Here is a 25,384-nt window from a genome sequence, read left to right on the forward strand (position 1 = left end):
TTTTGTAGCCTTATACCACTGGTTAGGTACACTGAGCTGTGTGAAGATGATTTAGCTAATAGTACAGACCCTGGGAAAGGACCTGATGCCTTATTTTCTGGACCAGTGGTCTGACCCAATATGGGGTGGTAAAACTGATTATATAACTTGAGATACGAATACTTAAGAGCAAAGGAGACTGATTCAAAAACTTTGCTCAACTTGAAAATGAATGTTCAAGATCACAGTGATCCTGATATTACTGTATAATGTACATTTCTTTATCACTCTAATGCTTTTCTAGCTCAGAGTATGCAGTTACTGCATTTTTTTGTTTAATGACATGCTTTTATGACAAGCCACTGAAGTCTTAGAAGTACCTCATTTTTATTTCAGACACTATTTCTGATCAAAGTATAAAGCAGAAAAGGTTGCAGCAATAACCTCAGAATTAAGATGTTTACATCCCAATATATGTGCAAAAGTACGTGAAAACAGCAAGGACATTCTAAGGCAGTTTGGATTAGGGTGCATTCCTCCTATCTTCTTAAAATGTTTTCATGTTTATTTTCCCCCTGGCACTATTGTTAGCAGTGTCATTTGAAAACCTAATAAAATTCTTCCACTTAGGTCCTTTTTTTTTCTAAAATGTTTCATCAATCATAGTATAACTGTGCTCTGTCATGAGGTAATTGCAAATTGGCATGTCAAAAAGGGCATCTACATGTCCTCATCTCCCTTATCTCCATACTGGGCAAGGATGACAGCCAATTTATTAGTTGAGATACTGTTAAACTCATCAAATAAAATACTGTTTTCTGCTTCTGTGATATTTTCTGTTACAGTATCAAGGTTGTTTCTTTCAAAGCCCATTTAAAGATGGCTGTGATAGCAGTTAGTTACGCCTCATGACTTTGTTGTGCAGACTCACTGAAAATGGGAACTGCTTGGTTCTGGTTAAATGACTCATACTAGCTATTTTGAAAGAGGAAAGGCTTGTACTAAGAATATAATTTTGCTTATTGGTGTGTTGAAAAGTACAAATACTTTAAATTGGGAAGATAAACCCCAGTCCTGGATTTATTTACCACCAGTTGTTTTATTTTAGGGAAGTCACTTAGTTCTATATTTTGTTTCTATTTTCTCACCTACAAAGTGATGATAGTAAACTGCACATTTCTAAATATCTGTAGAATTTTTTTCAGCAATAAATGAACTACATTTTAGTGACTATAAATGGAATTAAGTAAACCTGTGAAACTATTTTATTCCTAGTATTTTAATCTTCATAACTAGGAATTCACCTAACTTATAATAATTAATTCCAATTGATGCTTATGATTATTTAGTCCAGAGTTCTGATAAAATGAAATATTTTTTTTGGAAGATTTTTTTTGAATGTAAAAGCTAAAAATCTAAAAAAAATTTTTAAATAGTCAATTATCTATAATCTATATAAACTTTGTTATAAGAATAAAATTTAAGCAAAAAACTAACTGATAATTAAATTTTAACTGTGCTAGAACAGGAAATATTTGGAGCACTAACTCCTTGTATTTGCTTATTTATAGCAGGCTAACAAAAATAAATAATATCAAACAACATTTTATCATATCAGTTTTTATAGTATTCCTGGAGACGCCCAAACAACAAAGTGTTAAGAAAAAAAATGGACCATTTCCTTATCTCATAACCCAACAATTTTGTACTGAGCAATAAAATGATTTACCAAGAACAAATGTAACTTGAATCTTTTTTAAATAACCTTCTCCAAAGACCAATGGCTTGGAAGAACAAGAGATTGGAAGTGTTAAAACTAATGTACCCATTTCCACTTAACTCTTACAATAAAAAAAGTAATCACTAACACTGACTGAGTACTTATGTGCTAGGCAGTTACATTAACGGTGCCATTTAAATACTAAAACAAACCTTTGAAATAATGTTGGCCCATTTTACAGATGAACATACTGAAAGCACAGAGACGGTAGGCAGCATACTGAAGGACACAGCATTAGAGTGTCAGAGTTGGCCTTTAAATCTGATAGTTGAGCTGACTCTAAAAAGTGAAGCAAGATTAATATTATTTGCAAAGAACCTGGTACCAAAAGAACTATTCTCCAATAAGAAAGTAAAGCTTATTTCAATTTAACAGTGATAGCACAGAACCATAAAAAAAAATAAAAGAGGAAAGGAAAAGAAGCTGTTATTTGGAATCCTGGTTGAAAACAGTCATCATGAGATTTGTGAAAAACACACCCTGATGAGAAACACAGAACTAAGTCTGAATCTTTTGTTGTCCAAGTTTTAATCTTCCCATCACCAGAATGGGATTCACAATGCCCACTGTAGGGGTTATTGTGAAGATTAAAAATCCATCAAAAGGGGAGGAACAAATAGGTTGGACACAGAGGAGGTTTTAAGGGGTGAAAATGGTTTGTAGGATACTACAATGGTGGATACATTTCATTACATATTTTTCCAAACCCACAGAATGCAGAACGCCCAGAATGAACACTAATGTGAACTATGGACTCGGGTGGGTACTGATGTGTCCATGTAGGTTCACCAATTATAACAAATGTACCACTCAGGTGGGGCTGTTAATAATGGAGAAAGCTATGCAAGTGTGGGTGAGGGGCTGTACAGAACATCTCTGTACTTTCCTCTCAATTGGTTATGAACCTAAAACTGCTTTAAAAAAATCTTTAAAAATATTCAATATCCTCAGGTAGTTCTTGGCAGACTAGAGGTGCTGTACAAATTATAATAAAGTATGCTAAATTTTAAACAAATATGTAGAAAAATAAATCATTATTCTTAACCTCCTGTTTAGGTCATGGAATCCTACCTCTGTTTATGTTAAGTATGTATTTATTGCTGTACTGTATCATCATGATGAAAAGGCCTAACAATTTTATACCTAGTATGAATGCTTAAGTCTAATACAGTCAAATCTTCATTAAGACAGTAAAGAGAAACTTACACATTGTTGATAATTCTAACATTACAAATAATAGATTTCATTGTAAATCTTGTTGATTCATAAGTTCCCCACTGTAGCATATTTAGAATGAATGGACAAATATGTTAAAAAGAGTAAAATTCAAAACATGAGGAACTTATTTTAAAAAATAGTTTCATTTCTATAGCAAACCTTTATAATTTAAGGACTGTATAGATTCACCAGTGATACGCTGATATGAGTTTGTTAAATCAGAAAGGGAACATGTTGGGAAATAAAATTTATTGCTTGGAAAATGAGGAGGAGAGTCTTGGCTATTTATTTTCACAAATGTAATCTGCTTATTGACAAAACTTTCTCAAATTCTTTGCCATTGTTCTGTTTTCTGATTAATTTCTCAAATTTTAAGACCTTTCATGTGGTTTTATGGCTAACATGTTCCCCCCAAATATTTTTTGTACCACAGTGATATTCCATCTATTGTTGCACCAAAAGTACGGGAAGTCTGGGTGAGGAATATGATTGCCAGTGGACCCTGCTCCCACCAGCTGTGACCTTTCAGTTATGAACATCAGACTGAATACAGTTGCTAAGCGCATATCGCTAAGCACAATTCTCTGTGGTTTTAAGGGAAGCCAGACCAGTGGCATGGCAGCCTTCAGTTGTTAGCATTTCCACTTTCTCTTGAATATCCAGTTTTCTCTACTTTACTCTTTTGTTATCCTTCAGATTTAGGCTTCTTTTCTTTCCTTATGAGCTACTTTCAAAGCACTTTGTAAAACAGTATCTTAATTTTGGTTCAGATTTTAGAGTTAAACCAAGAACTCCTTTAGCACCTAATTTATATGTCTTTTTAAAGAGTTTATTTTTATTCCATGTAACAAAAAAAATACCTAGGAACTTCTTTCATATATGCATAGGCCTTATATATAAACTGCGTATATAGAGAGACTGCCTTCAGTTCTAAAGAAATGAAGGACTGTGAATGTTCTGCTTTTAATTAAAACTATTATTTTAAAACCTTTCATGTACACATATGGTTTTGGTAGACAGTTTTATGACTATACTTAAAGTGTCATATAAGGGATATTCTATAAGCAAGCACAATATATTAAAACACAATTTGAGTAAAATTTAGCATGTATCCATTTCTCCTAATGATATGAGATGTACTATCAATGAAAATAAATGTCAATAGAACTAAAGAAGTCTATATAATGTTAACCTAAAACATGAAGTTTTCAACAAATTTAGTAAACTAAATCTTAATGATAAATCAACCTGTTTGTTATCCTTCTCCTCTTATAAAACGTGTTAAATATTCAGTGCTGCTAAAGGGTTTTTGTTTTATGTTGCTTTTCTCACATTTATTTACATTCTGTAATTCTTTTCAACAACTCCAAGACTTGACTAATTTAATAAACAAATTAAGGTTTGGGCAGGTGACAAAATCTTTGGGTAGTTATTCATGAACTTTAACTCTGATTTCATTTTTATTATTGAGAATACATTATAATAATCTTTAGAGAAAAAATACTCTTTTCCTTGCTTGATCAGTATACTCTCCGTCAAGCACTCTGTACTGGCATGCACAAGCACAGCCATTTTCCCCATGTGATGTTCAACCTATCCTTTTGCTCCTTTAAATATACACACAGATGTAAATATCTTTATTATTTTCCAGTTCATCTTTCCTGCAAAGTCTTCTACTTAATTTTATGCTTGGGGTAATTACTATGATTTTATATTGTTACTTAAGAATTATCTACAAGACTGGGGGAGAAAAATCACACCCCTGTGCTATGTCTCCCTGCGGATATCAGTGAAATTTAGGACATCAAACTTTGGACATGCCTGTGGATATAGGTAAATTTTAGTATTATGATCTATTTTCTTCTACTTTTGCAAATATTTATTAGCAACCTAATTGTACCATTTGGCTTAACAATTTTTTATAGTGGCTTTTTTAAAAATGTGATTCCCAAACCCTATGAGATTAAAAAAATGAAAATGTATCCAGTGATGCCTTTCACTTTTATACAGTACTGTACCCAAGGAAACATATTTACTTACTGTGTTGATCCCTATTACTGCTATAACAAATTACCACAAACTTCATGGCTATAAACAATACACATGTATTATTTACAGTTTTAGAATTTGGAGTCCGAAGTGGGTCCCACTGGGTTAAAATGTACCAGTATAACTGCATTCTTTCAGGATATTCTAGGGGAGAATCCATTTTCTTAAATTTTCTGGCTTCTAGAAGCCACCAGCATTCCTTAGCTAATGGCCCCTTTTACTGTCAAAGCCAGAAATGGCTAGCTGAGTATTTTTCATATCTCATTACTGACACTGACACTTCTGCCTTCCTTTTCCACATTTTAGGACACTTGAGAGATTATACTGGACCCCTCCCCCACCTAGATAATCTAGGATAATTGCCCTACTTTAAGGTCACATGATTAATAACCTTAATTTCATCTGCAACCTTAATTCTCTCTTGCTATGTAATATAACATATTTATAGGTTGTGAGGATTAGGACATGGATATCTTTGGGGCCGTTATCCTGCCTACCACAGTTACCTATTTACAACATGGTGAAGAAACACTAACAAAACCAGCAAATTGATTACAGTGGATAAATGAAAATATTTGTCTTTCACATTCTGTTACACACACAGACAGAAAAACATGAATAAATGAACGTTTCTTTTTAGCACAATTAAAATTGGTTGTTTCTTTATGTGATTATCAAGCAATACTTATTCTTGACCACCATTTTTTTCTGGAGATAACTGATAAGTAGGATCAAAATGGTTTCTGACTTGTAACTCTGATGAAGGAAGCATTAACTATTGCTTAGAATAAATACCTCATGATAAAGTAGTGATATAACAATCATAACACAGAAACAATGATGGTGAAAATCTACAGTCAAAATAAAATGAGCGAAGTTGCTGAAAGTCAGAGCAGAAGATAAGCCTATGCTAACACTACAATCTCCTTTTACAAATAAATCTGATACATCTTACATGACTGGGATGGGTAAGGTGTTAAGACTTCTTTGCCATTTGTAAAATTATTTGTCCATCTCAACTCTCCATCATACTTATAAGGACCCTCTTAAATGGTCTCGTATGAACTCTTCATGTGGCCATTTACAATTAGACTACACCCGGGCTGAACTTTGACTTTGCCTCTGCTGCAATTTCTTAAGGCTCTAAAAAGGAGAAAAAAATCTGCCTCAGGATTGTCTTGATATGTAAATGAAATAGTATACATAAAATTCTTAAGGCAATGTCTGAATAGCATGTATTTCTTAGAAATATTCTGTGCCAGACAGTGTACTAAAAGTCATTATTTTGGGACAATGGGAAATCTCATCACTGCTAATATGAATATAAATCAATATAACTACCTTGAAAAAGAGCTTGTGCCAGGCAATGTACTGGAGTTAATCATTACCACATTTTGTGCATAATGGAAATCAGAGCAACCTGATGTTTGAGTATGAAAGCGAAATATTTATAGAAACAAGCTTTTGTAATATGATTTTGGGGCACAAAAAATCTTTTTTTATATATACATATAGAAAGGTGAACAAATAAAGATATATAGGTCAGTGGTTTTTCACAAAAGAAATATTTATGTAACAAACAGGTTGAGATATAGAGTTTTAGCAGCATCCTGTAAGACCCCCCTGTACTTCCTCATACTTACCATTTTAATCCTCTCCTAGAAGTAACAACTGTCCTGACTTTTATAGAATCATTGCTGCTTGTATTTACAATTTCATTGCCCAAGGATGGTTACCTGTACAAACTTGCCAGGTCCTAAAGTTCATAAGGGAATATGTATTCTGCTAGGTCTTGTTATTTTGTTCTTTTTGTTTTGTTTACTCAAAATTATATTTGTGAGATTCACTCATGTAACTGTATGTATAGCTTTGCCCTGTTTTTATGATTCCATTTAATAATTATTCCATAATATGAATATACTTCAATTGCTTTATATATTCTACTGATGATGGTCAATTGGGTTGTTTGCAGTTTTAAATATTAAAACATTGCTGCCATGAATATTTTTGTCTTTTGCAGAATACGTAGCAGTATTGCTGGGTGGTAGGGTATGCTTATCTTCAAGTATACTAGATAATGTCAAACTCCATTTGAAGGTGGTTATATAAATTTATATTTATACTAGCCATGTGAGAGTTCCATTGCCCCAAAATTTCACTAACTTTTGATATTGACAATCTTTTGAAATCGTACCTATTCTGGTAACTATGTAGTACTGATTCATTTCTGTTTACTTTTAATCTCTGATTATTAAGTGTGAGCACTTTTTCTTATGTTTGCAAGGCACTTGGCTATCTTCTTTATATAGATTGCCACTCAAGTCTTTTGTCCATTTTTTATTGAGTTCCTTGCCTTATTACTATTTTGCAGTTCTCTATATGTCCTATGTAAAAGTCAGGTGTTGCATATATCTTCTTCCAGTCTATGGCTTGCTTTTTCATTAATGATGTCATTTGAAAAAAAAATTAATTCTAATCTAGCTGCATTTATACTTACCTTTATGGTTACCACTATTTTGTCTTATTTAAGAATCATTTCTTAACCTCCTCTTAATCTTCTACAAGCTATTCTGACTTTCATTTCATATAAAATTTATAATTTAACTGGAACTAACTGTTATATATGCTGCAAATAGAGGGTATGCTCTTCATTTTTCCATATGGATATCTAATTGTTTTATTACCATTCTTTTTCTGGTGTTGTAGTACCTTTCTTATTGTAAATCAAAATAAGCATGGAAAAGAAATATAAAATTAACGATCGAAGAAATCAAAATTTTATTTAAAAATTTCCACATAAAACACCAGGCCTGTGTGGTACACCATCTGGATGATACAAAGAAATAATGCAATTTCAAAAATTATTTCAGAGAACAGAAAAGATGGAATACTATTTAATCCTAAGAAGACAAAAAAACATCTGAACATCTAAAAGCATGACAAGGACATTATGTGAAAGAAAAATTATAGTTCAACTTCATTCATAAGTAATGATGCAAAAATGCTAAACAAAATAACAGCAAATCTCACCCAGTGAAATACAAACATGGATAATACATGATGGCTAACTTTGACTTATTCCAGAAATCCAACGATTGCTTAACATTTGAAAATCAGTGTAATTTACCAGACTAGTAGTATAAAGAAAGAAACAGATGATAATCTTAACAGATAAAGAAGGACTTTATAAAATTCAACATCTATTCCTGATGAAAAGTTTTACCAGCTAGGAATAAAAGGGATAATACAGTAAACAATATTTAATGGCAAAAGAAAGTTTTTCCTGTGAGATTCGAAATGAGAAAAAGATAGCTCTTTTTACCATAGCTGTTCATCATTGTACTGGAGATCCAGTGAGACAATAAAAATATAAAATAAAAGAGGATAGTATTAAAAGGAAAAAATAAACTAGTAGATGATTTAATACACTATCAGAAATATAAACAAATGCAGCAAGCTCATTAGATAAAAAGTCAAGATAAAAAAATCAATTGCATTCCTTTTATATGGAATTAAGCAATAAAATTAAAATGTCATTTAAATACAAAAACAACAAATTTCTAGAAATAAGTCTAAAAAATTGTGGAAGAGTCCTACAGATATTAATTAACCAGTAATGAGAAACACTGAATTATTGTAAAGCAGGCATATACCATATTCATGGACTGATTACCTCAATTTTATAATGATATCCATTTCAAACTGATATATACAGAATCACTGCACAAAATCCCAGTCAAAAAATCAAGATTTTATGTAGCTAATTATGCTGTTTTTTCAATTTACATGAAAATAGGAAGGTCTGGAAATGAATAAGAGATCAAATTTACTTTCCTGTCAGAAATAACCAACATTTACAACAACAAAACAGGAAAAATATATGAAACAATGGTTTTCAAGACACTGGACAACAGATATCAGAAGACTGTAACCTCCTGTGACATGAGTAAGAACAAAATGAGGTCAGTTTACCGCCTTGACAGAGTTTCTTGGTCATGACCCAGATGGAGCCTGATGAATTCTCTGAGTTGAGCAGATGGAGTTAATAGTCCCAAAAGACCAACATGGCTACAGTTCACAGGAGAGGGGGGGGAAAAAAAACTACGGAGAGAAGAAAGTCCCAGAAAATGGAAAAGTTTCCCCTTGAGGATTCAGCAAAGTATTGATTAGTGCTGCATGTGAAGAAAGAATAAGAAAACGGTTCCTCTGCTCACACAGCAATGGTTCATGTTCCCGCAAGCCAGATGGAAAACAGGACATTAGGTAAAATATTTAATAGGGTTGGGCTTTAGCAGTTTCTCCCATATGTTCAAAAATTATACAGACATAGAATATTTTTTAAAAAATTCTAGAGATAAAATCTTCACAGTCTGATGTGAAAAATACTCAAGTCTGTTTTCCTTTTAATTCAGTTTATTTTTCTTTTTATGGCCCATGAGCTGAGCATGGTTTTTATAATCTGAAACGGTTATATATTAAGTGGTTATATAAGTACTTATATAAAAGCCTTGATTTTTTTCCTGCTGGGCTTAAAATATTTACTTTCTGGGTCTTTATAATGATGCTTGCCAATTTTTGACTTAGATGAAATGGAAAAATTCCTTATACAACACAAACTATCAAAGCTCACTCAAGAGGAAATAAGTCATCTGAATAATACTATACTTACTGAAAAAAATCAAATTTTTAATTAAAAGCCTTCTCAGAAAGAAAACTCTGGGCCCAAATGGTTTTAATGGTGAATTCTTCCAAACATTTAAGATATAAATGTCAATTCTGCCCAAACTGCCAGAAAATCCAAGAGAAGGAAGTCCTTTTCAATTCATTCTAATAGACTAATATTACCCTGATGCCACAATCAGAAAAAAGCATTACAAAACACTGCAGACTAATATCCCTTGTGAAGACACTCAAAAATTCTAAACACAATTGTAGCAAATTTAATCCAGCTAAACAAACAAAGCATAATACATCATGACCAAGTTGGGTTTATCCCAAGAGTATAATCATGGTTTAACTTCTGAAAATCAATCAATATATACCACTATATTAATTAAAGAAGAAAAAAAGAATCTGATTTTCTCTAACAATACACACAAAATATTTGACATTATCCACCTCATCCATTCCTGATAAAACAACTCTCAGCAAATTGGAAATAGAAGGAAACATCCTCATCTTGCAAAGGACATGTACCAAAAAAATCATCTGAAATCATACTGAATGATGGAAAACTGAATATTTTTCTTTAAGATGAACAACAAAATGAAGATATCTCCTCTTATGACTTCTATTCAACACTGAATTGGATGATTTAGCTAGAGAAACAAAGCAGGACAAAGAAATAAAAGGTATTTGGGTTGGGAAGTAAGAAGTAAAACTCTCTCAGCAGGTGAAATCATTATTTGGAAAACAATTATTTTAGCAAATAGTAAAGAACATTTAGATATTTATATATAAAACAATTTACCCTTTAATCCATACCTTAACGCCATATATAAAATAGTAACTCAAAAGGGATCATAGACCACGATAGAAAACCAAACATAGGCTGAATCTTCATGACTTAGCTTACAAAAATATTTTTTAGATATAACTCAGAACACACAAATCCATAAAATATCAAATAGATAGACTAGCTCTGATTAAAATTTAAAAATACAAAGTCATAGACTGGGAGAAAATTTTTGTAAAGTATATGTCTTATAAAAATGTATTAAAAAAATTCTCAAAATTCAGTAAGAAGGAAACAAGAAATCAGTAACACTGGTGAAAGAGGTGAAAAGCCAGTTCATCAAAGATGAGCAATGTAAAGAAACACATGAAAAATGCTCAAATGTCATTGGTAATTTGAGAAATGCAAATTAAAACCACAATGAGATACATTGCACATTTAATAAAAAAGCCAAAATTAAATGATGGTTCATACTCAAATATGATAAAGGTAGAACAAGTGGATCTCTCATACATTATCTGTAAGAAAGTAAATGGTTCACGCATCTGTAAAACAGTTTGTCAGTTTCTTATATAGTTAAACATACATTTACCAAATGAATGAGCAATTCCACTTCTAGGCATTTATTCAAGAGAATTGTAAACATATGTCCACACTAAAACTTGTATATGAATGTTCTTAGCAGTTTTATTCATAATAATCCCAAACTATAAACAATCCAAATGTCTATCAACAGTGAATGATCAATAAATTGTAATTATTACTCAAAAAGGAATAAACTACTGATACATCTCACAACATGGATGAATCTCAAAATCATTATGCTGAGAAAAAGAAGCCATGTTCAAAAAAGTATATATTTTATAATTGAATGTATTTGAGATAAAGCTACTCTACTGTAATAGAACTTTGATCAGAGGTTGCCTCCAGTCTGGTTTGGAGGTCAGAACAAATCTGTGATGGATTGTATGGGAACTTTTGGGGTGATGGAAATGGTCTATATATTGACTGTAGTGTTGGTTACATGGATTTATAAGTTTATCAGAATTCATGAAATATATTTAAAATGGGTGAGTATTGTTGTATATAAGTAGCACTACCATGAGTTGATTTTTGAAAATGCAAAAGGCTTCAACGAACTGGAAGAAGTAATTCAAAAATTCATTTGGAAACACCCAAGACCCAGAATAGCCAAAGCAATCCTGAGAAGGAAGAATAAAGTGGGGAGGATCTAGCTCCCCAACTTCAAGCTCTACTACAAATCCACAGTAACCAAGACAATTTGGTACTGGCACAAGAACAGAGCCACAGGCCCGTGAAACAGAATAGAGAATCCAGACATTAACCCAAACATATATGGTCAATTAATATATGATAAAGGAGCCATGGACATACAATGAGGAAATGACAGCCTCTTCAACAGTTGATGCTGGCAAAACTGGACAGTTACATGTAAGAGAATGAAACTGGACGATTGTCTAAACACTGTAAATTTGAAATGGATCAAAGATCTGAATGTAAGTCATAAAACCATAAAAGTCTTAGAGAAAAACATAGGCAAAAATCTCTTGGACATAAATATGAGTGACTTCTTCATGAACATATCTCCCTGGGCAACGAAAACAAAAGCAAAAATGAACAAGTGGGACTATATCAAGCTGAAAAGCTTCTGTACAGCAAAGGACACCATCAATAGAACAAAAAGGCATCCTACAGTATTGGAGAATATATTCATAAATGACAAATCCAATAAAGGGTTGACATCCAAAATATATAAAGAGCTCATGCACCTCAACAAACAAAAAGCAAATAATCCAATTAAAAAATAGGCAGAGGAGCTGAACAGACATTTCTCCAAAGAAGAAATTCAGATGGCTAACAGACACATGAAAAGATGCTCCACATTGCTTGTCATCAGAGAAATGCAAAATAAACCACAATGAGATATCATCTCACACCAGTAAGGATCACCACCATCCAAAAGACAAACAACAACAAATGTTGGCGAGGTTGTGGAGAAAGGGGAACCCTCCTACACTGCTGGTGGGAATGTAAATTAGTTCAACCATTGTGGAAAGCAATATGGAGGTTCCTCAAAAAGCTCAAAATAGAAATACCATTTGACCCAGGAATTCCACTCTTAGGAATTTACCCTAAGAAAATAGCAGCCCAGTTTGAAAAAGACAGATGCACCCCTATGTTTATCGCAGCACTATTTACAATAGACAAGAAATGGAAGCAACCTAAGTGTCTATCAGTAGATGAATGGATAAAGAAGATGTGGTACATACACACAATGGAATATTATAAGAAGAAAACAAGTCCTACCATTTGCAACAACATGGATGGAGCTAGAGGGTATTATGCTCAGTGAAATAAGCCAGGCAGAGAAAGACAAGTACCAAATGATTTCACTCATATGTGGAGTATAAGAACAAAGAAAAACTGAAGGAACAAACAGCAGCACAATCACAGACCCCAAGAATGGACTAACAGTTACCAAAGGGAAAGGGACTGGGGAGGATGGGTGGGAAGGGAGGGATAAGGGCTGGGAAAAAGAAAGGGGGCCTTACGATTAATATGTATAATGGCGGGGGGAGCATGGGGAGGGCTGTGCAACACAGAGAAGAAAGCAGTGATTCTACAGCATCTTATTACGCTGATGGACAGTGACTGTAATGGGGTTTGTGGGGAGACTTAATGAAGGGGGCAGTCTAGTAAACATAATGTTCTTCATGTAACTGTAGATTAATGATACCAAAAAAAATGCAAAAGGCTAAATACTTTTAAGTTAGCCTTGAAGAGAAGAAAGCAAGGTATGATAACTTCCTCTATCACTAATACCTAATATAAAGTTATAGTAATTAAGATCATTTAATGGTGATGCACGGATAGACAAAGGGACCAATGAAATGGAACAGAGAACCCAGAAACATCCACATGCAAATCTGTGAGTACGCAGTAGCAGTAGTAATAGTATTAGCAGTACGTATGCATACTAGTGAGCAGTTTGGAGAATAAGTGCTATTTTTTGATCTAGCATTACTAGTACCTATATAGTCTATTTGCTATAGTGAATACAATTCACAACATAGTTATACCTTCACCTGGAATTAATTAACAAGACTAATACAATCAAAATACCAGTCACCACCCCCATCATGTATTTGTGTTAGAAAATACTAGCAGAGAAATACACGACACTAAACCAGAAAAGAAATTCATTAAATAGGCAAGAAGTCAACAAATGATTAACATTTCTAAATTAATATCCAAATTAATAGTATACTCCCCACCAAATTTCACAACCATATAAATTCCTAAAACCTTTCCTCTGTCTGCTCTATCTCATTTACCTTGAGAATGTGGAAAAGGTTTGGGGATCAGCTTCTTTAGTATCCAAAATAACAGGGCTTCCACTTAGCTCTTGGACCCTGTGCGACGTATCAGATCATCAGCATTCCAGTTTAAAAGAACCCACTGTATTCTATATTCCTGACTCTAATCTCTGTGCCTATTGTCAGGCTTCAGATTTCTGGGGCATGGGGAGAACTGGGAGATTATCCTGCCCTGTGTAAAGGATTGAGACAGACCACCTACTGGCATAACTGATCTTTTTACTCGCATAACTAGTTTTGTGTTAAAATGTATCATCCATCTTATAGCTGAAACTGTAAAAGCAAAAGGCACTATCTTTGCCCACAAGAACAGCAGAGGAAAAGCTACAATTTCCAAATGGAAAACTGCCTGTAATAATCAATGCTTCAATTCCTCTCTTGTATAATTCCTCAGGTCATTGTTGCCTGGTATTTGTTTTTATTATCATCTTTTTCTCACAACCTTATTCTTCAACATACAAGATACATACTTTCCTTTGAGAAGAACTCCCTAAGAAACCTTAGTGTATTTTACAAATATGCACAAGAACAGACTACATTTATCAAGTACTTTCCTGGTGCTGAAATCTGTGTTTTAGGTGTGTTGTTTCAACTGATCTTAACCAAAATTCCTGTGGGTTGGATTTTATCAGTTCCATTTAGAGTCAAAGAGGCTGACTTTTTACAATTTGCAAAGGTGAAAAGCTTGGAGTCAGGACCAAAACACAATTTAATTTAGTGCCAAAGATCTTATCTCTTTTTTTTCCTCTATCCTAATACCTATAGTATACTATAGCATATTAAATTGATAACTAATGTTGATGTTCCACATTAAATATTTTAATATGATTGCCAATACTTATTATTTACCACTAGTAACAGCAAATTTTAGAATCAGTTATGACTTAAGTTTAATGAGAATACATATCCAAATGTGCCTAACTGAAATCAAGAAAACACCACAGCCTTCTCTAGGCCCTGCATAATTATTTCTCTAAAGTGGCTAACCATAAGAAAATAAAAATAAACCTTCACAGTAATTTGTAAATGGTTAACCTGACCCTCAAAAATAAACATTTTTCACACAGTCATGAGAGCTACAGACTCCAAACATAAATGTCACCATGCCTTTTCACAACTTATAAAGCCTTTGTTTTCAAAATTAACTTCAAATCCCACAGCTTCATATTTAAATCCATTTCCCACAGCTTCAGGAGTTCCTTCACAATCCAGCCCTTGGCTATATCTCTTTTCTTGCCTCACTCTTGAAGTCAATATTTTAGATCTATGAAGTACTTAAAGATTTTCAAACAACTCATGTCTCTCATTTTAGAACCATTAAACATATTGCGTCTGACAAGTTATTGTTTCTCAATGAGTTTCAGAATACTAATATTTAGGACAGAGCTCAGATTTCATCTTTCTTCAGCAGTTCTCACTTTCTCATCTGTACACATCTGTGTGTGTGTGTGTGTGTGTGTGTGTGTGTGTGTGTGTACACACCAGAGGGAAGACACTCCTTCCTGGGCTATCTCTTTTCATTATGTTTATTCTTACCGAGTTCCAATCCTTTTTATTTACTGTATGGCTTTCTCACATGGCCTTTTTTCTGAAGAGTAAAGATATCCTTGTTTCTTTTCCATGCTTAATACTTTTAGCTAAGCATAGACAAAATATATATTAACTTTAAAAAAAAAACACTGCCTCTTACCATATACCCTTGTCTCCAACTGAGACCTATAAATCAAGTCCATATGACTGTTTCACTGAAAAACAGCAATGGCTATACAATTAAAAGGGTTTTACTGAACGTTCTCAAAAAAGAAAATTTTACAGGTGCTTAGTAGTAAAACACAATTTAATTTAGTGCCAAAGACTTATCCCTTTTTTCTTCTCTATCCTAACATTTATAGTGTAGTATGTTATATTGATAACTACTCAAAATTCAGAGTGCTATCCTGAATTTAAGCTTAGGAAAGCTTTCTAGTTTGGAAATATAACTTGTATCTCTCATATTTGCAAGCACAATTCCAAAATCCGTGTGCCATTTTTGTTAGAGCCAGGCAAGTCCTTGCTTCAACATTCTTCCATGAAAGGCAGGCCAACAGTTCACACCAACATGGCCTTACAATCAAGGCCCAGGTGGGCCCAGTTGAGAAATCAAAGCAAACAAACTGGTTATTATAGATCATGGAAGATGTTTCAACTATAAGAAACAGAAAACCCATTTCAAAGTTACTCAAGCCCTAAGATAATTATCTCACAAAAGAAAAAGTGCTGCAATTGAGTGACTAGATGGTTGATTAATTTAGTAACACAACCATGTCCTCAGAGTTATTCTTCTTCCTGCTTGTCATCCGTAGTATTGATGCATTTCTCCCTCGGGCTAGCTTTCTTCAAAGTCATAAGATGATTTACAGTGAGTTTGGGATTTCTGTCCTAACTGAATAAAAACGAGATAATCTTAACATCTTTCTCCATGACACCAAAAACTACTAGATAAATTATGACAAAACAAATGAATTCTTAAAGGTAAAACTGAGCATACTAGAAGGGAAGAGAAATCCTTAGGGACAAAAATAATAGAAAGATAAAAAAAAAAAACTAGAGTGTAAAACCATGCCTTTAAAGACTTTTTGGGAAGTGTTGATCTTTAGAGGGATAGGAGATAAGGACTGAACCTGTGCAAGAGGGAGCACGGACTAAAACAATTGATTAAAGTCAGAACCATAAAAGGGTTACGTAGTCAGTGAGAGAATGGACTTTAAAAAGATTTTTACCAGGGAAAAGGGGTAACACAAAAAATTGTGTATCTTGGCCTAAGCAATGTGTGGGAGAAAAAGTCATTTCAGAATTCATTAACAATGCTGGCACCTTGATGTCAGATTTCCAGTCTCCAGAACGGTGAGAAAATAAATTTCTGTTTTTAAGCCACCCAGTCCATGGAATTTCATGGTAACCCAAGCTAACATATATAGTTATTGGGAAAAAAACAGATGAACCTACAAAGATAGATGATGACAAACTTTTGAAATAGTAACAACTGGAAAATAATATACCATATATCTTCAAAATTCTTAGGGAAATTTTTCTACTTCTTAAAATGTTATATTACAGAACAAGAAAAAGAAAGCAAACATCTTCAGATAAATAAACACTATAAAATTTACCACCAATGTTGAACATCAAGACAAAAAATGTTGAACTCAAAAGAAATTGATGGTAAAGATGAAGGAATGGTGAGAAAGAAATGGATAAATAACCAGGTAACTCTAAGACAACATTCTCAAAGAGACAGTAGAGTAGTGGTTCAGAACATGTTTTCTGGACCTGGCCTGCCTGTGTTTTAAGTTCCCTCAGTCGTTAGTTAGCTGGGTGATCCTTGACAATATATTAGTTTCCACATCTGAAAGATAGATATTATGAGGATCATATGAGTTATTATAAGCCCAAATCCTAGAACAGTTCCTGGCACAAAGTAAGCACATGATAGTTCTTATTATTTACTAGTATTACTTTGAAATAACAATGACTAATCTAAGGAAGAAAAAAAAATTCCAAATTAAACTATTGGGTTATAACAATTCAGAGAAGTGATGGGTGATTGCTACTGAATATTTAAGTTGTTATACTTTGAGAGGTATTTAGAGATATTGATTATCTTCAGTTTGGTTAATTATGTAAGCTAAACACTAAGGATACTACTAAAGGACAGGTAACAGAAAAGGAAAATTTCTGCTAGGACATGGTCTGGATACATTTTGAGTGTAGCTATCTAACCAGAAAAAGGCATATCATCTATGAGAGAAAAAAAGTTAGGCTAGCCTGAATCTTTTATCAAAAGATTATCAAAAACAGGGAAAATGTGTCTTGGAAAGGAGGCTGGATAAAGAGTCTAAAAATGAACTTGACCATAAGGGAGATGTTCTGTAGCAATAAGATGCTTTGAAAGCACTTTAATCTCAATACATGTGTCATGGAACAAAAATAGATAAATCATGGCATGATGGTATCATTTAAGAGATACTTTGGAATAGCTGTCCCTGCTATTTTTAATAGTAAAATTTCAATCTCAAATGAATGTTTTTTAGGCACCCAGAAGATTAGTTAAAAGTAGCTGCAAAGCTCAATATCTGAGTCAATATCTAACAGAAAGCACAATAATTAAAATTTCCATGCATTACTTGAGACAGCCACACAGTGTATATAGATGACAGGATACCATGGTATACTTGTCAAAAGGGACTTTATCAATACCAGTTGTTTCCAAATTACAGTAGGGAAAATGTACCCCGAAGTGTATGCAAAACAATGTTAATATGCAGGAAAACATGTTAGCATTTCTTCATTTATTTATATCTCTTCCTTTTTATATTCATGCTTCAGGGTGTTTCATAATTAGGAGTGATCTAAATATAATTAATAAATAAATGTACACATATTAGATGTGCAGTCTGAAAAATTCTAATTTGAATGCAGGAACAAAAAACAATTCACCAGAATGGAAATGATTCCCATGCCAATTTTAATTATTTGGGAATTGTCACCCAGTTCACTATTCTGAGGAAACTGTAAGGGAATGTGCAGTCAATGTTGGTTAAGGACACTGCTACAGATTAAATATTTTTGTCCCCCTCACCCCCAAATTCATATGCTGAAGCCCTAATTCCCAGAGTAATAGCATTCAGAGTTGGGACCTTTGGGAGGTAATTAGGTCATGAAGATGTAGCCCTCAAGAATGGGATTATAGTGTCCTTTAAGGAGAAAAAGGGGCTAGAGTGTTTCTTCTATGCCTTAAGAGAAAATGGTCATCTGCAAACCAGGAAGTGTTCTCACCAGACACTTAGTATGACAGCACCTTGATCTTGGACTTCAGAAGCCTCCAGAACTGTGTGACATAAATGTTTGTTGTTTAAGTCACCTGGTCTACAGTATTTATTATATTAGCCTGAACTTATTAAGACAGAAATTATGACAGTTATCTATGAAGATAGGAAGCATGGCATTATTGGAATTATCTGGCATCCTGCTCTAGGCATTGGCAAATACTGCGTGGTTCTTCTGTGTGGATAATTTCTTTGTTGCTATCTTTTCTTTTTCAATATTGCAAGACTCTTGTCATTCTCCTAGACAAACCACATTTATTCACTCTTTCATCTCCTACCATTCAAGGATTCCATATAGCATTTGAAGATGCTCTAAATGCCAAACTTGTCCCTGTGCTGATGAGTCAAGCCAGAATCTTCTACTATAGACTCTCACTTAGCCTGAGGATCCCCTTCCTGTACTTGAGATCCCATCCATTTTTGTCTTCATTGAACCTACTCTTTCTTCTTGGCATCTATTATTTTCAACAACCTTAACATTTGGTTAATCTCCATATGGGCTTTTCTGCTTACCTTCACAGCCAAACTACTTAAAAACATTTCTTTACTTCTCAGGCACTGCTCACCCTTTCGGACTGGATTCAGTTATCAAAATTTCACCAAAGAAGTTCTTGCTAATGTTACCATTGGTCTCTATATTAAAAGAGATATTGGGTGTTTTTCAGTTTTCTTTGGTCTCTCAGGAGTCTGAAACTGTGAACTCTCCCTTGTCTCTTGAAATACCCATTCTCTTAGCTAATGATAGCACACTAGCTCTTCATACCTTTAAGGCCACATTTTCAAATCCCCTATGTCAATTTTCCTTTCTCTACTCATTACAAATTTGAGTCTCTTTGGTCTTGGGCTTAGCACCTCTTTATTTTCATGCTATAATCATTCTTATGTGGTTTCCATAAGTACTTGCTTTCTTGGCTTCCTTTAACACCACATTCTGCTAATGAGTCCAAAAATTTTCTGTCTATTCTTTTCTACTTCGTATGTACTATTGTCTCAGATGTATGAATAGTATGGCATATCATATCCAAAACAGAACTCATCAATTTTCTCTATATTTCCTTTTCTAATCAAATGCATCAACATCTATCCAGTTGTTCACACTAACCTAAAATATATCCTTCACATCTCTCTGTCTCTCACTTGGAACAACCATTTCATCATCAAGACCTATAGATCTCTATATTTTATATGTCACTCCTATCTGTTTCCTTCCATCATTTTGGTCACTAATTTTGACTAAACAATACTATCTCTCCTCAACAAATACAACAGCCCCACTTGGTGAGCCTGTATCCACACCTACCTTGGCCTCCATTCCTTTCCTTTGTAGAAGCTAATGTGATCTTCAGTAATGCAAATATCTCAAAACAGAATCCAATGTTCAATAGATAATATTAGAGTCCTACATAACATGGCTACTGACCAATTTTTTAGATATCTCTTCTACAACTACAGCATGTCACTAACTATACTTCAGTAACTTGTTTTTGTTCTTGGAATTTGCATTTCTTTATCTTCATTAGAGATTTCATTAATGCTTTTAAAGATCATTCCTATATCCTCAAGCTTCATCAAGCTAATTCCCAGTTCATCTTTTAGTTTAAACATTGTCTCCTTATGAAGCTTCCATGACCACTCAGGCCACTCGAATGACTAAGTAATCATTGTGTAATTGTGTTTTTAAATGTTCCTCTATCCTTCTAGAATCTATAATGGTCGCATATGCTTTATTGCTTAATATTTAAACGTAAAGTGTGCTTAGTGTGTCATAGGTGCTCAACAGTATTTTTTGAGTAAATGAGAGCATGAATTAATGAATGGTAAATTATACAAAAGGACACAGAGAAAGAATCCAATATACAAAATAATTTGATTAAACCTTTCTACCCTACTGTAAAAAAAAAAATCCACAATAGTTACAGAATGGATTTTTAGATTTATGATCAGGTACTGTTTATCTTATTTTTAAAATATTTTTTAAATGGCAGCTGCTTTTGACTCACAGACTCCAAGAAGGGACTAGCAGTTAACAAAGAGAAAGGGATGGGAAGCGTGGGAGGGGAGGGAGGAAGAGGGGCATTATGATTAGCACAATGTTGGGGGGTCATGGTGAAGGCAGTATAGCACAGAGAAGACAAGTGGTGACTCTATAGCATCTTACTACACTGATGGACAGTGACTGCAATGGGGGGGCACTTGATAAATGTAGTAATCACAGTGTTGCTCATGTGAAACCTTCGTAAGGTTGTATATCAATGACATCTTAAAAAATACAAAATAAAATAAATAAATGGCAGCTGCATTTTTGGTGTGTTTAATTTAAGAACATTGACCAATTAGGATGAAAGTTGCAAAATATATAATTTAAAATAACATTTAAAAATGAAGAAATTCAAGACATAACCTCATGCTTTCTTGCAAATTACATAATGAAAGTAACGAAAAACAAGGAAATATTATATAAAGGGTTTGAACCCTATTTCAGGACAGTCTAAAAATGCTAACTGATCATCAGCTCCTTGGTAATTTTGAAATGACAGGTCTAAAAAATAGGAATAAATATAGACTTAGGAGAACCTGATAGGAATTTTCATCACTGGCTGAGTGCTAAGAAGTCTATCTTCATTTTTCAAAAATATTTGAGATTTAGTTTCAAAAAAGAATGTCTTTTCATTCTTAATCAACTGAATTCATATTTAGCCTCCCAACTTTTCATTTATTGGAAAGGTTTCCAAGAAATTATAGAGGGTTCAAGAGCAGTGAGTAAAATATTTGATCATCTTGAATTGACATAAGTTGAACTGTAACTCAGAAATGTTGTTGCACTGAATAAAGGTGCCTTGACATATTTCCATTCAAATCAATCTTTACTCAGGATGAGATACTACACTGACGAATGCTTGAACTGCCACAGAAGAGCAGTCATGATAGAGAAATTCCAGTCATCCCTCTTAAGCAGTTCCAATGAACATACGTAATTTCTCTGAGGCTCTGAAAATCTTGCTAAGTGTTGTCCTTTGAGGTTACCCTCTGGATCTTTGATTTCTCTTACATTTTAAGAGTTATATTGAAATTATGTTGAGAGACACCAAAATTAAGACGCCAAATTCCCATATTTGAAGAAGTTGTCCCAAATATTCAATCCTTCCACTCTTATTTCCCCTTATATTTTTCTCAGAATGATCTTTTTCCTGTAAGATGAATCTTATGATTATATATAATGATCTTATTGTATAGGGATTTTATTGTGTATAGTGATCTTATTATGTACAAAACACAAACATATATGTTGTGTATATGTATATTTACATATACTTCTCTCTTCTAATAAGCTTTAAACCAAAGAATCCTGTCTTTTAAAAACTATATAATTAAAAGATACTTCATATATAGAAATATCTATTATTTCTTTTTCTATGTCCACCTATCTTTATGTACTTTTAAATAGCTATTTTCAGTAGATTTGTTAGCCAAACAAAAATGTTTATTTATAATTTCATAATACAGAGATTTGCTCAAGTCTTGATGTAAATCCTATTGTTTTCAAGCAACAACAAAAAAATATGATTGATATTACTATATTGGCTAAGCAATTATGATAAATATGTATAATAAACTGTTTTCTGAGAATTTACATTTTAAATGTTTCTTAATGTACTTTACATCATCTGCTTAGTACCGTGCCTTAAATGCTAAATAATTTTTTTTGAAATTTTTATTAGTGTATAGATAGATAGATAAATAGATAGATAGATAGATAGATAGATAGATAGATAGATAGATAGATAGATAGATAGATAACTTGGGGAAAGTTAGTTCCCAGATATTCTTTTTAAATCTGCTCCTACTTTAAATTCAGCCTTCCACCATGTTGACCAGGAGATTCGTACAAAGGAAATTTAATGCAACTCACTCCAAAAAAAGCTTACAAATAAGTAAATTATTAAAGGAAATTTTCTTTGGACACAGCAAGCCTAAAATGTTAAGAATTAATGAACTATTAACAAGGAGGAAGTAATATGCCCTACTCTAGGTGTATGTTGAATTGCAGATATGCAGTGCTGTTTATGGAGTTTGGGAAAAGCAGAAGAGCATACTGTTATTATATGTGTAATGTTAGCCACACAACCTAGCTGCCTAGGTGATCTTAATCTGGTGTCCAGCATGGTTTGAGAAAGTAGAAAGAGAATGAACCTACCAAAAACAATTTTCCAGAAAGTGACTGATGAATTTATGTTAGTAACAGTTACATTCATTAAGGTCTTTCTATATGGCCAAGATCATAACTCTAGTGCTGTATTTATGTTATCTTCTTTAATACTCAAAAAATATTTTAATGTTGATAAAACTATTATATGCAAGAGATCTAAAAACTGGTGCAAATCTAAGTAAATGACAGCACCAGGATTCACTCGCAGGGATGACTTACTTGGAGCATCAGCTTATTCTTTGGCCTTGCTTTCTACAAGAAACTGTAATTCTGTTTTTGATCACTGTTGTTTGAAATCATCAATAGTGTCTGAATCTAAAAAGTTAATATTCGCATTTTCAAAATGGGTCTTCATCATAATACTTCATCTTCTATAATCAACTTTGAAATGAACAAGAGCCATTTTTTTCTCCTCTATATTCATTATCTGTATTTGACAACCTGGTTTTGAGTACTTATATCAAAATTTTATTTTAAATTCTACTAAGTGTACCATACTTCCAATTCAATTTTAAATATTATTGTAATGATAATTTCTTTTCCATTAATAAAGGGTTTGATCGCTAAAGATGGCATTAGCAGTATTAGTCCTTGGTTCACAATTGATGAATTACTGGAAATCTTTGATTAAAATTGTATGGCCAGTAATTTTTAGATTTTATTTTCTCATCATAATTAAATTATACTATGGGTTATAATCTAAAGCTTTGCTTAAATTCAGGTTAACTCTATACTTATTCATTCTTAAAGAAACCATCTGGTTTTTTTCAAAGGATAAGTATAAAGAGATTATTGAATATAAAGCAACAATTAATACCTCCACTGAAAATTTTCTGACATATTTGTCTAATAATAAACTGAAATTCAAAGTCCAAAACACATTTAAAAAACCATTCTTCTCCACATGGTATTCCATTATGAAATTGCTTCAATGAACATAACATTAGTTGAACAAACATAACACTATAATCAAGCATCTGCTTGCCTTCCTGCATTGCATATACAGCAGAGATTTGTCATAGCTTTTTTTTAAGTATTCTCAATAGGTTTCTGTGTTTATAAGGTCCAGAAATTATCTTCAGAACTTATCCTCCATATGGTACCAGGAAACCTGGCTTAAGAACCTTTCTGACACAAACCTCTTACTTCAAAATATCAGAAATTTGCCATAAATGCAAAACTACCAAGCGAGTATAAGAACTGTTTCAACTTCTGTTCAGTCTCATCGAAACCGATTTAGTTGTCTGCTTAAAAATGCACCAAAAACAGCACATTCCTTTCCAATTTGAGTTCTAAATATTAAACACAACTTCAATTACAGTTTTAATACTAAATTCTTAAAGACATAGGATGTGTTCTTGGTGCAGCAGACGATCAATATCGGAAAGTCACTGAATAAATATGATCCAAATTTTAGTTCTGATACTGTATCCACAAAAGAGAAATAAAGTGGAGATAACACCTTGGTTGGATAATTCTTATATAGATAACTGATCTAGTTAGTCAAGCCCAAAGAATCTCATGGAAATTATATATTTTTTTGTTCTCTGAGAAGATTCTACACATTTCACAATTTAACTCTCCTCTGAAATCCATTTTTTCCTGTCTAAAAAACAACTTGAGTCAATGTCTGTTAAAAATCTAACATTTCAGACAATATGGAGAACACTGACAATTTAACTACCATCATTTTATTTTAACTACATTCCAGAATTCATTGAATAATATCAATAACAACTTTATGTCTCAATGGGTTCATGTGCACACACTTTATTTTCGATTTTACAAATACAGCTTTTAAAATATGAGAAAGTATAAAGTATTATGTTAAATCTGTAAGTAATATCATCCTTAAATGAACTAAAGGGCTCCACCTTTAAAATAGTGAAACAACTAAATATAATATCAATTACATAAAGCCCTTTTTTTATGCACTAAAGTGGGATTATTCAGATCCTACATAAGCAAAACTGGTTTCTTCTTTGTAGTGGTAACACAGTGATTAACTTGCTAGTTCAATGTGAAGGAATAATATGGTTCCAAGTATGTATGGGTCCTTAAGCCTAGGCAAGACATATTGCCAGATATTTCAATTAATGTGTAGCAAGGTCACAAAATCAATTTCTTATCAGCCAAAAACACTCCTACAGTAAATTTTAGTTTCAAACTATAATCTCTAAATTAAATCTGTGTACCTAAAAAATATAGTACAGAAACTCAGTCATTGGGTTTTCTCCCTGATAGCATTTTCACAAATGGCACAAGGCTTTGTATGCTATATATAGCCTACAATGTTTGGTTAGATTCTAATCTTCCTAGAGAATGTCATTATCTCTCTCCATGGCAAATAAAGGACCAAAGTGTTAATTTCCTGCTTAAAATAAGTACAAGGTTTGCACAGTTTTGACACACTATCTTCCAGCAATTTATTTG

The 25,384-nt window shown here is 33.0% G+C and overlaps 1 protein-coding gene across 2 annotated transcripts in view; it reads right to left on the bottom strand.

The window, feature by feature from the left end:
• Window positions 1-25,384, bottom strand: part of ADGRL4 (adhesion G protein-coupled receptor L4) — a 105,469-nt gene that overhangs the window by 64,419 nt on the left and 15,666 nt on the right. Inside the window, exon 3 of one of the 2 annotated variants that reach the window (XM_073234178.1) lies at window positions 1,912-2,038. The exons of the other annotated variant lie outside the window; for it this stretch is intronic. Coding sequence (XP_073090279.1) covers window positions 1,912-1,948 — 37 coding nt within the window. The 5' untranslated portion in view covers window positions 1,949-2,038. The remainder of the gene's footprint in view (window positions 1-1,911; window positions 2,039-25,384) is intronic. 2 annotated transcript variants of the gene reach the window in all.

This window comes from Manis javanica, chromosome 4 (genome assembly GCF_040802235.1).
Source record: "Manis javanica isolate MJ-LG chromosome 4, MJ_LKY, whole genome shotgun sequence".
NCBI classification, from domain to species: Eukaryota; Metazoa; Chordata; class Mammalia; order Pholidota; family Manidae; genus Manis; species Manis javanica.